Source organism: Poecilia latipinna, unplaced genomic scaffold, assembly GCF_001443285.1.
Source record: "Poecilia latipinna isolate Pla-1442-1.1 unplaced genomic scaffold, P_latipinna-1.0 Scaffold294, whole genome shotgun sequence".
NCBI lineage: Eukaryota > Metazoa > Chordata > Actinopteri > Cyprinodontiformes > Poeciliidae > Poecilia > Poecilia latipinna.
The window spans coordinates 185,926-201,086 of record NW_015112910.1 but is presented as its reverse complement, the minus strand read 5'-3'; the positions used below and the strand labels follow the sequence as shown (position 1 = coordinate 201,086).

Below are 15,161 nucleotides of genomic sequence, written 5' to 3'. Positions count from 1 at the left end.
AAGATTTTAATGACAATATGGAGCTGAGAGTTCAAAGGAAGTAAAACAAGTAAAACAAATGATCTGGTCACTTGTCTATTGTTAAGGATAGGGGGTTGTTCTTTGCTAAAGGGGGCAGATAAGTTCTGGGTTGGGCAAGCAACTAGATAGTCTCCAGGATCAAGGACATCCCCTGCTGTTATATGGCACTGTGGAAGTCTATAGGAGAGCAGCTTGATCAATCTCATGATAAGATCATGCAAACACGTGATCTCATCATCTAAAGAACAAAAGGGGGTGAGGAGCACATCATAAAATTTTCCATTAGTCCCCAGTTTTTAACATTATTTTATCTGAATTCCAGTTATATTTGAAATCTCTGAAATATATTGAAACATATGAAACACGCATGTTAATCCTAAAACGTTTATCTCCTTGTTGTAGTTCTCCGTAGTATTTTTATTATTATTTTTTAAATCAGCTATTCTTTTGCAGTCCCATGAGTCCGCCTCTGCAATGTCCTTTATAGAGCTACACTATTGTGATTTGGGATAATTATACTTGTTTTGATAAAGTTAAAAAATAGAAGAAGAAAAAGAAGATTTGATTGTTTGATTTTTAACAAAACATTTATTTATACAATAATTTAACAAGACACAATTAAATACATGATGAGGACATACTTACAGCATACATACTTATAAATAAATAAATAAATAAATATTTACATAAGCAGCTTAATATATAGTAGCTGTCTCTGATTACAAATGGTGCACAAAACACTCTTAAAACCCCACAGTTGTAAAAAACCCTTAAAGTCCCCGGTGGCTCTGTGAAAGAAGTATTATTAAATTCCCTCTGAATATCATTGTAGACCACACTCCAGTCCGGTAGGTGGCGGTAAATGCACCTTAAGTTAGTTGCCATCCGCCAATAAAACACATAGGAAAATGAAGCCCCGCCCCGGAAGCAGAATGCTGTGAGCGCGGAATTTAATCTGTGAAGCGAGTCGCGCTTTTTTTCACAGTTTCAGCGCGCGCGCGCTCAGAGAAAGACCAGCTGGACAGATAAACATCCGCAGCCTGAAGAAATCCTCCCGTGATTACCGGTCAGACATGGCGACTCCTCCGAAGCGGCTCCGCGGAGCTCCGACCGGTTCCCCGCTCTCCGGCTCCCCGCTCTCCGGCTCCCGCAGACACAGGAAGATCTCCATCGAGGGAAACATCGGTGAGTTCCACCTCAGAAGCTCTGGACTCAAGAACAGACCCTGAGCCAACCACAACCCGTCCGTCTGCAACAAAAAGGCGGCCCGGGCGTTTTGGACNGTTTNGGACCAGACAGGCCCACCAAATATAAAGCCTCCATATTTATGCTTTTTAAACTTCTTTGTTTTTGAAACATTGAAAAAATTACAAGAGCTTGATTGTAGCCTAAAAGTCACAGTTCCAGTCTGTGATAAATTTCAGAATTCCTTCTCTAACATTTCCATTTACAAAAAAAGGGGGAAGCATAAAAATAGAGACATTTCTTTTATGTACATGTACCATCTCTTATTAATCAATCCCACATTGTTGCGTTGTTTGGACACCCATTGAGCCCAGAGGACGGTGAACTGGTTCAGCTGGACTTGGACTGAGAATCTTCTGATCCGTTTCATTAATGTTCTTCTGCAGCGTCTGCTCACAACTTCTTCAGGCTTAAGATTTGATCAAAAAATATTTTGTAATGTCAGGTAGAGGTTCTGTGTTATCCAGAATAAAGGTGGTAGTTTTAAAAGTTAAGACTTTATTGATCCCTAGAGGGGGGGAGTTGGTTTGTCCCAGCTTAGCACACAATAAAACATAAAATAAATAAAGTTATAAGAATAAACATACAACAATAACAAATAACAATGAGCAGTGATGGTCTTAAGGACACACATATTGCTCAGTACATTACTAAATGTATATTCAACATTTAAAACACTCTAGAGACTATGAATTATAAGGATCTTTGACCTCTCTGGATGTTTGACAGATAAAAATGTCCAAGATAAAACGGCAAAGTTAGGAGGGACGATGGCGTGTTTACGAAGAAGAGAAATGGTAGTCTGTTTTCCACTCAGCATCACACTGCACTTCGTCACATCTCACTGCATCACTCCCTGTGGCCGGCAGCTGAACTGTCGGCTGGATTCTTGTTTTTCGGTTTGTCGGGTTCAGTAGGAGAGGAGCTGATTGATGGGTCCTGGTTTAGTCAGTGGCTGCTGATCAGCTGATGAATCATTACTGATCGTGTGTGTGTGTGTGTGTGTGCGCGCGCAGCTGCAGGTAAATCCACCTTCGTCCGCCTCCTCCAGGCGTCTTCCTCAGACTGGGAGGTGATCCCAGAACCGATCGGGAAGTGGTGCAACGTTCAGAGCGACGGCGACGATGTCTACCAGGTGAGCAGCTGAGGCAGCCAATCAGAGGCTGTTCCAAAGTGGGAGGAGCTTCCTTTTGTAGATCTGTAGAGACCAGAATGGACTCTTTTGTGATGTTTGCTTCATTTCATGTTGGTGGTTCTGGAGAGAAGTTATGAAGAAAGTTAAACGTTCATAAATTCATTAATGGGTTCAAGGATCAAACAATATGAAGCAGCAGGAAAAAACTGCAGCTGAAAAATAGAAAGTAATGTTGATGTTTTGGTATTTTAAAGACTAATATGAAAGTTGAGCTTCTTCAGACTCAAGGATGAAAGTTTCTCCAAACTGATCAGCAAGACAACCTGACCTCTGTCTATGCACCTAGGAGCTGAGCTCCTCCCAGAAGAGTGGAGGGAACCTCCTGCAGATGCTGTACGACAAGCCAAGCCGCTGGGCCTACACCTTCCAAGTAAGTGCAGCAGACTCCGCCCCCTGAGGCTGCGCTGCGCCTCACCTGTGTTTCACCTGTGTCTCATCTACTTCTCGCCTATGCAGAGCTACGCCTGCCTCAGCAGAGTCCGGTCTCAGCTTCAGCCTCCATCAGCCAAGCTGCAGCAGGCGGAGAACCCGGTTCAGTTCTACGAACGCTCTGTCTACTCAGACAGGTACTGACCAGAACCAGAACCTGATCTGGATTTTCTAGACAAATCAAACTGTTAAGTTTCTGTGGCTGAGTGTGAAAGGTCATCGTCACGGCAACACCTGGCAGGTTCTGTCAGGGTTCTGGTTCAGCTCGAGATTCTGACTGAAACCCAACAGAACCGTTTCCCTCTCCACCTCTCCACCTGTCTCAGGTACGTCTTTGCGTCCAACCTGTTTGAGAGCGGCAACCTGCTGGACACGGAGTGGAGCGTCTACCAGGACTGGCACACCTGGTTGCTGAACCAGTTTGAACCTGATATCGCCTTGGACGCCATCATCTACCTGAGAGCCCCTCCGCAGGTAAACGACCTCTTCCTAACCCCCCCCGCCAGGTGACCGTCCTGGTTCTGAGAGCAACACCGGGTCAGTTGCCTGGCTGGGTCTGAATAACTGATATAAACAGAGCAGCTCTTCAGAAGGCAGTGCCTTCAGGGTCCTCTGTGTGTGTGAACCTGCTGGCGGTGCTTTCAAGGTCCTCTGTGTGTTGCAGCGCTGCATGCAGCGGTTGCTGCACCGCGGCCGGCAGGAGGAGCAGGGGATCCCTCTGGAGTATCTGGAGCAGCTGCACTTCAAACACGAGGCGTGGCTCTACGACAGGAACCTCAGGTAAGTGAGCATGCTCAGATAGCTGCTGCTGCTGCATTCAGGGTCAGTGAGATAAAATATTTTTTCTGTGTGTGCAGGCTGGACTTTGAGTACCTCAATGAGCTTCCTGTTCTGGTTCTGGACGTGAACGAAGACTTTCAGAACGATCGGATCAAACAAGAAGACATCGTTGATAAGGTGCTTTTATACTGAAAGTCTGATGGAGCTTTTATTCTGAAAGTTGAACACAGCTTTTATTCTGAAAGTCTGCTCGCATGACATTCATTTGTCCTGCAGGTCAGGGAGTTTCTCAGCACGCTATGAAGCTTCTCCAATCACCTCACAGAATGTCAACAGCAAGGCTTCTGATTGGACAGCAGCTCGTTATGATGTCCCCCTATTGCGACTTTGTAAAATTTTATTTGTTAAATTTTTATAGTGAAAGTGCTTCAGTGCATGCGTGTGCGTGTGTGTGTGTGTGTGAGAGAGAGAATGTGTATTTATGCTTCAGGATTTTTTTTATGGCTCTCAAACACTGGAAATGTTCCTGTTTCCTACACACTGAGGTGACAGTGAACACATCACTTCCTAGATTCTGTAAATAAATGAAATTGGACCCAAACTGCTCTGAGTCTGTTATTGGTTCTGGTTCTTAATGGAAACGGCCCGGTTCTGCGCTGTTCTGAATCCGGCTCTGAATAAGATGCTGATAGATCTTAAAAATCTGAACTTTTTTTGCCTTTTATGTTTATTTAACCTGTATTTTCTGGTTGTCATGGAGGCATGAAGCTCTCCAGTCAGCGTTCCGATAATGGATCTGAATGTTTCAATAGTTCCAGACATTGCTGCTCAGAAATCGCTGAACCGAGTCTGATCTGGTTCCGGTCAGGTGGGTGGACCAGTAATCAGTAATGGACATCTGTCCAGAGTGGGTCCATCTGGTCCTGTGCTGTAATCTAAAGCATCAACAAATTACCGTTGCTAAGGAAACCGGGTGAGACTGCTCCCCCTAATCCCCTGACCAGACCTGGATTTAAACTTTCACCAGTACTGGGTTAAAAATCCACAAAAAGTTGAGTCATCCTGACTCACTGAGTCTGACCAGAACCCAGACAGAGCAGAGTCGTCCTCTGCTGCTGCACCCAGAGGCAACAGCAGAGGACACTCCAACAGCAGAGGAACACAAACTGGTCCCTTTATGGGGCCCAGACCTCCAGCTCTCTGAAGAGGTGTGCGGCCCACTCTGACTCCGTCAGGAAGTCCTTAATCCAGCAGCAGGTGGAGAAGGGACTTACCAGATCTTCCAGTTAGTACACCAGTCAGTCAGGAAGGGTGGTACTGGAAGCAGATCTGAAGTGGACCGAGTTGAGCTCCAAGTGGAACTCATCATGGAGGACAGAGGGAACCGCATCTCCAGCTGACCTGCTACAATCTGGTATCAGATGTGACTGAACCAGTTTCAGAACATTTCCTCACCAATGAGGTGAGAGCCCCCATCACCTGTCAGGAAGGTGATGGGGGATTTTACAGGAATGTGAATTATGGTGAACATGAGACAGGAACAGACTAAAGATCTAAAGACCCAGCCATCAGGAACACCGTCAGATCCAGAAATGCCACCAGGTCCAAGAACGCCATCAGGTCCAGAAATGCCATGACGTCCAGGACAACCGTCAGGTCCTGCTGCCTGTCTAGGTTGACAGACTGCAGTGAGCGTCTCGCCTCACATTGCATCACCTTGAGGATACAGCTGCTTCCTTGCACTACATAGGCTGAGGGAGTGAGAGTGTAGGATGGACGCAGTCTGTCGTTACATTTGTCATGGTTCAGCTTAGGAAAGGTTTGGTGGAATGTAAAGGTGAAAGGTCTTCTGCATAGCAGTGAAGATGGAGGCTGAAGGGAGAAGCTTCCAAGAGGGAGAAGGTAGAGGATGACCAGATGAGCACCGAGCCCCGGGGGATGCCTTTAGGCCGGAGCAGTAGAGGAAGAACTACTGTTGAGGTATGACCTAACCCAGGTTGGAGCAGAGCGGAGGTCACCTGTTGGTTCATCAGGTTCCCTAAGCTGGACTTCATCCTACTGCCCGGTCCCTGGGTGTCTGTGATCTTTATGAATAGAAAACATTTATATTCTTGTGATCCTCTCATGCGTCTCTGGACAGGTCATCAGTTCATTACGGAGACAGACAGGACGAACAACCACACACACACACAAACACGCTTGAGGTGTATGGGAGGAAGCTGGAGTACCCAGAGAGAATCCACCATGCAAACTGAGACCCAGCCCAGGTCTCAGAATCGAACCCAGGATCTTCTGGCTGCAAGGCAGCAATGCTACCATGAACTGATCATATTCTCTAAATTTTACTTTGTTTTTTCTTTTTTCTGTTATGTTTTGTAAGGAGATCCTGTGAGTCTAGAAAGATGTCTTTTTTAGTTTTTGGACTGTACTGGTACTCATGACGGGAGCATTGTGTGTATTTATGTATTTGTGGGCGGAGCCAGGGCGGTCCTCGCTACACCTGCAGCTCTGCTTTATGCAGATCGAATGGAGGAACGCAATGCGACCTCATGCGGGTTCATGCTTCAGGATTCCCGCCATGCTTTGTGAGGGAAGCATGAAAACTCAAACTGTCAACTCTTACGCATGAGGCCCACGCTGAGCCTCCAGCAGCTTCATCATGTCTCCTCTTCTGCCTCCTGATTGGCTGAGCGGCTCTATGTGACAAACTATGTGACTGACCACAGATGCTGCGAGGCTCGGCCGACATGCTGGGATGTTTGTTGTCTGGGACTCAGCTGGTCCAAGAGGAGCCCAGCGAGGAGCCGGGTCAGTGAAACAGACGGAGGTGGGGGGGTGGGACAGAGTTGGGACACGGTGTTCTGGACCGACCAGGGTCAGAGCAGCAGGTGGACTGGTGAAGCTAGCCATAGGGTCAAAGGTTAACCTTCTGGACACTCATTGATCCGAGGCTGTTGGCATCAACCAGAGTGGCTCAGTGCTGAACTCAGTCCTGTTTCCTCGTCCAATCATTAACCTCCTGCAGTCGTCCTCTGCTGCTCCACTCAGCTCCGTCCTCCAGTCCTCCAGCAGCCTGCAGACGGTAAGTACAGCCAGAAAATCCTCTTTTCTTTTTCTGTAATCCTTCAGGAATTTCCCCAGACTGTTCAGATCTTTCTTTTGGGTCCCGGGGAGACGGGGTTTTGGACGGTCTGGGATGCTAGCGGGTAGGTTTTGGGTGGTTGATGAGTTTTACTGTGACGGACCTGCAGTTCGGACCCTGACGTGTCCTGGCCGCTCCTGACTGTCCCCATTGCATTGCTGGGATGGGCTTCACCGACCTGCTGGACCAGGTGAGTCCGCTCTCTTCCTCTGCGGCACTCCTATCACCTGATGAGTAACTTTCCTCTTCTCTGGCTGCCATGATGAGGTGGGTGGCTTTGGCAGGTACCAGTGGATCCATGTGATCCTAATCAGTTTACCTGGTCTGATGACGGCGAGTCAGAACCTGCTCAACAACTTCGTCTCAGGAATCCCGGTCCACCACTGCAAACCAGCCACCAATCAGACTCTGCATGACCTGGGGCGCATCTACCAGGTAACTGTCTCTCCTCCAGGTTCTGGAAGAGCCGCTCAGCCAATCAGGAGGCAGCAGAGGATACATGATGAAGCTGCTGGAGGCTCAGCGTGGGCCTCATCCATAAGAGTTCACAGTTTGAGTTTTCATGCTTTCCTCACAAGGCATGGGAGGAATCCTGAAACATTCAGCTGCATGAACCCACATGTCTTTCCAGGCTCACAGGGTCACCTTACAAAACATAACAGAAAAATAAAAAATAAATTATCAATTCAAGTGAAAATGTTTCTTCAAACTCAGCAGAGAATCCTCCGGAATGGTCGGGAGATCAATTATTGCTTCATATGTTTTTGTATATCAGGCTAAATGAGCTCCAGTTTCATTATCGTTAACTGAAAAAGTTTGTGTGGCTGCTGCGCATTTCCACAGCAGGAAAAGTTTGCTCGTGTTTACGCAATATTCTTGTTTTTACATGCATGAAACATCGCAGTATTAATGAGTGACTGAGAGCTGATGCAGTCTGATTGGCTGTTCTAATGCGGGGCTCTGATTGGCTGCTTCAGGTGGACGAGCAGCAGCTCCTGAAGGTCTTCATCCCTCCAGATCCTTCAGGAAATAGACTCGACCGCTGCAGGAGGTAAACTGGTTTCTGCCCTTTGTTCTCCTTTGTGGTGACATCTCTGACATCACTTCCTGTCCTAACTTAGGTATGTGGAGCCTCAGTGGCAGATGTTGAGCCTGAACATGTCTCTGAACGCCAGCGAGCTGCAGACCGAAGGATGCGTGGATGGATGGATCTTCGACCAATCAGAGTTCTCAGCCACCACCGTCTCCGAGGTAACAGCTGTGATTGGCTGATGGAAAGCAGGAGATGATTGGTTTGGTTTCAGCCTCTGGCGTCTGAATGACAACATTAGTAACATTAACAGCATTAATAACTTTACAAACTGAAATAATAGTATTAATAACATTGCTAATAGTATTAATAATAGCATTACATTCAAATTCAAGAACTTTATTAGTCCCAAAGTGAAATTAAATGTTGTTGTAGATCGTAATGGCTGTTGGCAGGACAGATCTCCTGCAGCAGTCTGTGTTACAGCGAATCTCAGCAAAGAAGCCTCTGACTGAAGACACTCTGATGAAGAGGATGTTCAGGGTTGGCCAGAATTGACTTGGTTTTATGAAAAATCCTTCTTTGCATCGTCATCTATTCAGGTCCCTGGTTCAGGTTCCCATGGTGCTCTCACCAACAGACTGATGTTAGATTCAAACCTTGAAGGATCTTGTCTTCCTCCAGTCGCTCTGTTCTTCTTCTAGAGAACCGCATCTCCAATCTGTCCAGATGAACACAAGTTTTTATATTCCTAAGCCATTCCTCTGGGTCTCTTACCAGTAGAACCTGAACTCCTCACCAGGGAGTCTCCATCCTAGCCAGATGCTGATCCACCTCAACTGGCTCCTCTCAGTGTGAAGGAGCAGTAGCTCTACTCTGAGCCCCTACTGGATGACTGAGCTTTTCTCTCTAAGGGAAAGTCCAGACACCCTGCAAAGAAAACTCATATCAGCTGCTTGTATCTGTGACCTTTTCCTTTTCGTTCATGACCCACGACCGCCTCACACTCGGCTGCGAACCGCTCCAGTGAAAGCTGTAGATCATGACCTGATAAGCTAATAGAACGACATCATTCGCAAAAAGCAGAGATGGGATCCTAATGCCACCAAAGCAGATCTCCTCCACACCTTGGCTGATCTGGAAATCTGTCCATGAAAGTAATGAACAGAATCGGTGACAAAGGGCAGCCTTGGCAGAGTCTCACTCTCACCGTAAACGAGCCTGACTTACTGCTGGCAATGCAGACCAGACTCTGACACTGGTCATACAGGGACCTAACAGCCCATATCAAAGGGCTCACAGGGCTCCCCAAGGGACGAGGAGTCGAACACCTTCTCCAAGACCACAATACACATGTGGACCAGTTGGGCGAACTCCCATGCAACCTCCAGGATCCTGTTGAGGGTCCTAGATCTAGTCCAGGACCCTGCCACCGGGAAGCTTTTTAACCACCTTGGCGTCCCCAGAGATTGGAGAGCCCGACCGAGAGTCCCCAGTCTCCACTTCCTCAATGGAAGGCATGTTGGTGGGATTGCGGAGGTCTTTTAAGTATTCTGCCCACTGGCCCACAGCGTCACGAGTTGAGGTCAGCATAGCAGCACACCATCCCCACTATAAACAGTGTTGGTGCTGTACTGCTTCCCCCTCATGAGATGCTGGATGGTGGGGTAGAATCGCCTTGAAGCTATGCAGAAGTCTTTCTCCAGGGCCTCTTTGAACTCTTTCCACTCCCGAGTTTTTGCCTCAGCAACCATCCCTTGGACTGCCGGTACCCATCAACTGCTTCTAGGGTCCCGCAGGCCAAAAAGGCCCGATAGGACTCCTTCTTCAGCCTGACAGCATCTCTCACCGAAGGTGTCCACCAGCGGGTTGGAGGGTTGCTGTTGCGATAGGCACTGGCAACCTTGTGGCCACAGCTCTGATAAGTTGCCTCAACAATGGAGGCATGAAAGTCCCCTGGAGGGGCACTCTCCAGTAGCCCTTCCAAGGACTCCAAAAAGGGAGGATAATTTGAACTGCTGTTCGGTGCATAAGCACAAACAAATTTCAGGGGTTCCTGAAATGTGCTTGTCTGCTTCATATTAAGGGTGACGTTTTAAGCAGAACCTGACTAGCTCACATACTTCATGGACTCCATCGTCTATCAGAGGTAGGTGGAGGAGAATCTGAGACCATCTGTCAAAATATTACAATTGAAGCCAAACTGGATCCTGCAGCATGACAATAACTCCATCCTCCTAACAGGAAGTTGACGCCTCCTTTTCAACTCCTCCGGGATTTCTGGCTTCAGCTGTGGTATTATTTCAGCTTTTACTCCAGAAAGGCAAGAATGAAAGTTTGAAAAAGAAAAAAATGTCAATGAAAGTTCAAAGCTACCCCAACATGCTGCCACTCTGAGTGGCCCAACTCTTATTAATAACATTAATACCAACATTAGAAATAGTTTTAATAACCACAGTAACATTAATGACCAAATTTATAACAACATTAATCTCATTAATTCACTTTACGATAATAAATTGCTTCATGTTTCAGAGCTTCTAATGCACCATCCTGACGTTATCTCTAAACCTGTCTGTCTCAGTGGGACCTGGTGTGCTCTCTGCGTCCTCTGAAGCAGATGATCCAGACCATCTATATGGGTGGCGTTTTAACTGGAGCCATTGTGTTTGGTGGCCTGTCGGACAGGTGAGACTCACCTGGTCAGAGTTTCACCTGACCCATCAGGACTGTGGGAACCATCAGACATGTTCTATATAAGTCTGAATTCATGTCATTTCTACCAGCCATGGGTATTTCTTAACACACTGTGTCTCTCAGGTTTGGCAGGAAGTCTGTCCTTATATGGTCATATCTACAGCTGGCTGTGCTTGGCTGTAGCTCCGCCCTCTCTCCATCATACACCGCCTATTGCATCTTCAGGTTTCTGAGCGGGATGGCCTTGTCTGGAATCATCCTCAACGGAGTCTCACTCAGTACACATTTACCTGTTTGCATGTCTGACTGGTTACCTGCTTGTTTGTCTGTTCAATAGTTTAGATGTAGAGCTTAGAGGTGTAACAGCATTTTTCCCCATTAGGGGGTGTCAAAATGTTTTATGTGAAAACTTTTTCTGAAGAGCTCTTCTTCTTCTCCTTCGTTGAGAAAATTAAACCTAATTTTCAGTCATTTCTGTACTGCCCCCCTTTTAAATGTTAGATTATTGTCTAACATTTATTCTAATTATTGTCAGAAATGTGAACATTCTTTGTTTACTGTTGGATAAAACAGAACAGCTGCAATATCTGTGCTCACCTACTGACCGTCTTCCTTCCTGTGTCTCCTCAGAGGTGGAGTGGATCCCAACCAAAACACGGACAGTAGTGGGGACTCTCACCTCCTTCTTCTTCACCTTTGGTCAGATGATCTTGGCAGGCCTTGCCTATTGGCTGAGAGACTGGAGGAAGCTCCAACTGGTCGTCTGTGCGCCTCAGTTCCTGTTCTTCACCTACAGCTGGTCAGTGAAGCCCTGGTACAGTGGATCCCCGGATTCAGGGGGGTTAGGAACCACAGGCGCCCGCCAACTGCTAAAATCTGTAAATACTCGAGACCACGCCTGAAAATGCTTCTAGCTACTTCTCTTAATAGTTCGTACACCAAATATACCTTCGTACTAGGGATGGAGTCGAGACAGGTTCTTCCAACACCAGAACGGGGAAAAACAGGCCGAGACCCAGACCACTCTGGAGCGCTCACCCCCGCTCTAACACAGATGCTAACATCAACAGTCTCCCTTATGGTCGCTCTGGGGGGAACCACCAATCAACGCCGAAGAAAATGAAAGCCGCTCCTGGATTTGCTGCTCTGGATAGGACAGTTAGAGTATTTTAGATGTGATATATTCAGAAATCTCCAAATAATTTTAAGTTCTGAATTGGTGGGGCAAGGAGGGAGGTCCACTTTACCTTTTCCCAATTGGTTATGGGTCTGTCCTGTGATTGGTCAGGTGGTTGAATGTCTGTGCTGTGATTGATGTTATGGAAATTTCATTTATAAAAGACTGAGAATTTGTTTCAATAATAAGAGAAAGATTAGTCTTTGTCTTTAGGTTTCTTTATTTGAAGGCAAAAGCGTTAGAAGACCCGTCTCACTGAACACAGTCAGGAGAAGAGCCCTGAATGCAGTCACATCACATCGTTACATAGTCATAGCAAGGAAAAGACCCACACAATGTCTCTTATATTTATTGCCAGATGGATCACAAACACAATCCTTAACCCCACCTCATGAACTGTCCCTCGCCTCTTGGAGGGGAGGATTTTATGGCAGGAAAGAGAACTGATAAGGATTTCAAGAGAAACTTCTCATTCTTCTTTGTCAGTTAATCATGGGGTCAAAGTCAAACTACATTCCACACATGTCAGTCCTTTAAGACAATTCGCATTTTACACAAGATGTCTTCAGGTCTTTTATACTGTCACAGCTGCAGAAACATCTAGGCATTATCTGGAAACTTCTTTAATGGAAAAACACATCTTGCAGAAATACAAAAACACAACAGATATAATTAGTAAATAAATGGTAAAAAGTATCATCATTTCCATCAAAGATGAAATAAGGCTAAAAACTAAATTTTCTGTTACATTGATCAGGTGGTATGCAGAGTCGGCTCGTTGGCTGGTGCTGAACCGTCGGTCGGAGGAAGCCTTAAAGGGTCTCCACAGAGTCGCTCGGATCAATCGGAGACCAGAGGTCATCAACAAACTGACCTTAGAGGTAACCTCTGACTACATGTACAGGTGTACTCTGACCAATGAAGACCTGACTTTGGCATCATGTGAATACAGGTACTTCACTCTCACATGAGTAAAGAGATTGAGTCGAGCCACTCATCGTTTACAGCCTTCGATCTGCTGAAGACCAGAAGAATAAGACGAATCTCCATCTGTCTGACAGCAGTCTGGTGAGACATTCACCTGTTTTAACCGGTTTCACCTGTTTCTAGCCTTCATGTTGCTGTTCCTGTTGGGGTTAGGTGCTCATGGTGAATCTCTACCTGTGCAGGTGTTTACTTGTGTACCTGTCTGCAGGTTCTCCACCAGTTTTGCTTACTATGGTTTGGCGATGGACCTGCAGAAGTTCGGGGTGAGTTCTCTGATTTCTGCTCACCTGTCTGTCCTCTCACCTGTCTTCCTTGTTTCTGGAGTGAACTGCATTCTGATTGGCTGTGGGCCGTTCCAGGTAAGTATTTACCTGATGCAGATCATCTTTGGAGCCGTAGATATTCCTGCAAAGTTCTTGGCTCTGGGCATGCTCAGTTACCTGGGGAGGCGGGTCTCCCAGGTGTCGTGCCTCTTCCTGTCAGCTATCATCATCTTTGCCAACATCTTTGTCCCCACAGGTACGGAGGTTCTGGTTCTGGTTCTGATATAACCCTAAATCCAGCCCTGAAACTCACCCTGATTCCAGATCTGATCTCTACCCCGTCTTTATTGGGTTTCCAGAACTATCTCCAGTTCTGGTTCTGATCCTGACTCCATCTCTAATCTTTGTTCAGATTATGTGTTAAATTCTAACTCGACTCACTGTGTGGTACTGATTCTGACCCAGGCTAAATCATTGGTTCTGATCCGGATCTAATCTCTAATCTGTGATTCTAACACTGATCATTCTGTGATGTGTGTTTCTGGTTTTAACCCGGTCTGTTATCCTGATCTGGTTCTGGTCTCTGTCCTGCAGACATGCAGAACCTCAGAACCACCCTGGCCTGTCTGGGTAAAGCCTTCACATCGGCCTCCTTCACCACTGTTTACCTGTACACCGGAGAGCTCTATCCCACTGTCATCAGGTGGGACCAACAGGCCCGGTTCCATCCTCATCAGAACCTCTGACCGGCTCACTTGAACATGTCATGTGCTGTACTTCCAGGCAGACGGGAATGGGCTTCGTCTCCACAATGGCGAGGATTGGCAGCATGGCAGCGCCTGCAGTTCTGATCCTGGACGAGGTGAGCCCGACTGGAACCAGAACCAAAATCAGAACCTTCTGGTACATTTTATGGCTAAATAGCAGCTGGTCCACTTGGACACGGAAGTATTTATTCAGCCTTGGTTCAACAGATTCAATTGAGATGATCTCTACCCCGTCTTTATTGGGTTTCCAGAACTATCTCCAGTTCTGGTTTTGATCCTGACTCCATCTCTAAGGTTCAGTTTTGGCAATCATAGTCCAGTTGTTAGGAAACTAACATCTGGTATTGATTAATTATTGATAATAAAGGTTCAATTAGAGCGAGGCTAATGTTAGATTTTTGGACCTCCCTGATTAAACATACAGTATCACATCATCACCCTAGCAACTGACCACAGAGCTGTTCTTCACATTGCCAGGTGTTTCCTGCACTACCCAGTATGGTCTATGGGGGCGCTGCAGTGCTGGCCAGCGGTTTTGCCTGCTTCCTGCCGGAGACGCTCAACAAGCCGCTGCCTGACACCATCAAGGATGTGGAGGAAAACAGGTGAGCTGTCTGCTGCGACTTCAGTGTTCTGACCCGAATCCTAAAACAGAGAGCTGCACCTCAACCGGTTCTGATGAAACGACGCAAACATCATAAACAGAACAACTCAAATACTGCTGAGGTAGGTCCCACTGCAGAATCCTGCAGTGGGATCCTGAGGTTGGAACCGGTATTTGGACCCTGTGATCGTGGTTCCTTCTTCCAGGTTCTGGGAGGTTCTGATGGACCGCATCGAGAGCGCTGCTCCTCCATGACCCTGGAGCTCACTTATTAGTTCTATCCTCTTATAAATAACCTGATTGGAATTGTTAATTATTCTGTGTGTTAAGGTCTGAAGGAAGCTGTGGCTCCCACCTGAAAGAGGGCGTGGCTCTGAAAGAGGGCGTGGTTTCTCCTGATGACTGGGGCGTGGTCACAAAGGAAGGCGTGGCTTTAAAAGGACTGAATGAGAAAGAAGGGAGTGGCCTCAGTGCTCTCTAACTAATCACAGGATGCTACATCACAGTACCTGGACCCATCACAGTGTCTGGACCAATCACAGCAGGCCAATTAGACATATGGACAATTTTAACAGTAAAATTTAATCTATAATCAATAAGCAGGTGATTGTTTAGAGATGAGAAGAACATGAGCTGACCAGATGATGAATGACGTTTAATGTCTAGAGTTGAGATATGAATAAATTGACTGAAGACACTGATTATTGATCACTGGTTATTGATTACTGATTATTGTCCGAAGCACTTATTGGCTGCCGTCAATAAACATATTGATAAACTGAGTCTGATCTGTTTCTTTTCTCTGTCATTATAATAATAATTAT

General features: G+C 46.5%; 2 protein-coding genes across 3 annotated transcripts; both read left to right on the top strand.

The window, feature by feature from the left end:
* The first annotated feature begins 932 nt into the window (after nucleotides 1-932).
* Nucleotides 933-4,271, top strand: LOC106948554 (deoxycytidine kinase-like). Its single transcript, XM_015034304.1, has 8 exons — nucleotides 933-1,206; nucleotides 2,283-2,401; nucleotides 2,748-2,831; nucleotides 2,918-3,027; nucleotides 3,217-3,364; nucleotides 3,555-3,670; nucleotides 3,748-3,847; nucleotides 3,947-4,271. Exons 1-8 carry the CDS (start codon nucleotides 1,095-1,097, stop codon nucleotides 3,971-3,973), a joined length of 816 nt encoding a protein of 271 aa, XP_014889790.1. The 5' UTR covers nucleotides 933-1,094; the 3' UTR covers nucleotides 3,974-4,271.
* A 2,292-nt stretch (nucleotides 4,272-6,563) lies between these two features.
* On the top strand, nucleotides 6,564-15,119 carry oatx (organic anion transporter X). 2 transcript variants are annotated; one of them, XM_015034295.1, is made up of 16 exons: nucleotides 6,568-6,752; nucleotides 6,922-7,002; nucleotides 7,080-7,247; nucleotides 7,790-7,863; nucleotides 7,934-8,063; nucleotides 10,427-10,530; nucleotides 10,663-10,817; nucleotides 11,170-11,338; nucleotides 12,474-12,597; nucleotides 12,669-12,784; nucleotides 12,912-12,966; nucleotides 13,063-13,222; nucleotides 13,561-13,669; nucleotides 13,750-13,828; nucleotides 14,211-14,338; nucleotides 14,668-15,119. In XM_015034295.1, exons 2-16 carry the CDS (start codon nucleotides 6,976-6,978, stop codon nucleotides 14,816-14,818), a joined length of 1,749 nt encoding a protein of 582 aa, XP_014889781.1. In that variant the 5' UTR covers nucleotides 6,568-6,752; nucleotides 6,922-6,975; the 3' UTR covers nucleotides 14,819-15,119. The 2 variants fall into 2 exon arrangements, with proteins under 2 accessions (XP_014889780.1, XP_014889781.1); XM_015034294.1 differs by having other exon boundaries at nucleotides 6,564-6,752; nucleotides 12,912-13,222.
* Nucleotides 15,120-15,161: the final 42 nt, after the last annotated feature.

What these genes read in the sequence shown, in the direction of transcription:
- LOC106948554 (XM_015034304.1), top strand. Translation starts at nt 1,095, where the DNA reads ATGGCGACTCCTCCGAAGCGGCTCCGCGGAGCTCCGACCGGTTCCCCG. An exon ending in CGCTCTGTCTACTCAGACAG is followed by an intron (nt 3,028 to 3,216) that starts GTACTGACCAGA and finishes CACCTGTCTCAG; the next exon opens with GTACGTCTTTGCGTCCAACC. An exon ending in ACCTGAGAGCCCCTCCGCAG is followed by an intron (nt 3,365 to 3,554) that starts GTAAACGACCTC and finishes TGTGTGTTGCAG; the next exon opens with CGCTGCATGCAGCGGTTGCT.
- oatx (XM_015034294.1), top strand. Translation starts at nt 6,976, where the DNA reads ATGGGCTTCACCGACCTGCTGGACCAG. An exon ending in AGACTCGACCGCTGCAGGAG is followed by an intron (nt 7,864 to 7,933) that starts GTAAACTGGTTT and finishes GTCCTAACTTAG; the next exon opens with GTATGTGGAGCCTCAGTGGC. An exon ending in CAGCCACCACCGTCTCCGAG is followed by an intron (nt 8,064 to 10,426) that starts GTAACAGCTGTG and finishes TGTCTGTCTCAG; the next exon opens with TGGGACCTGGTGTGCTCTCT.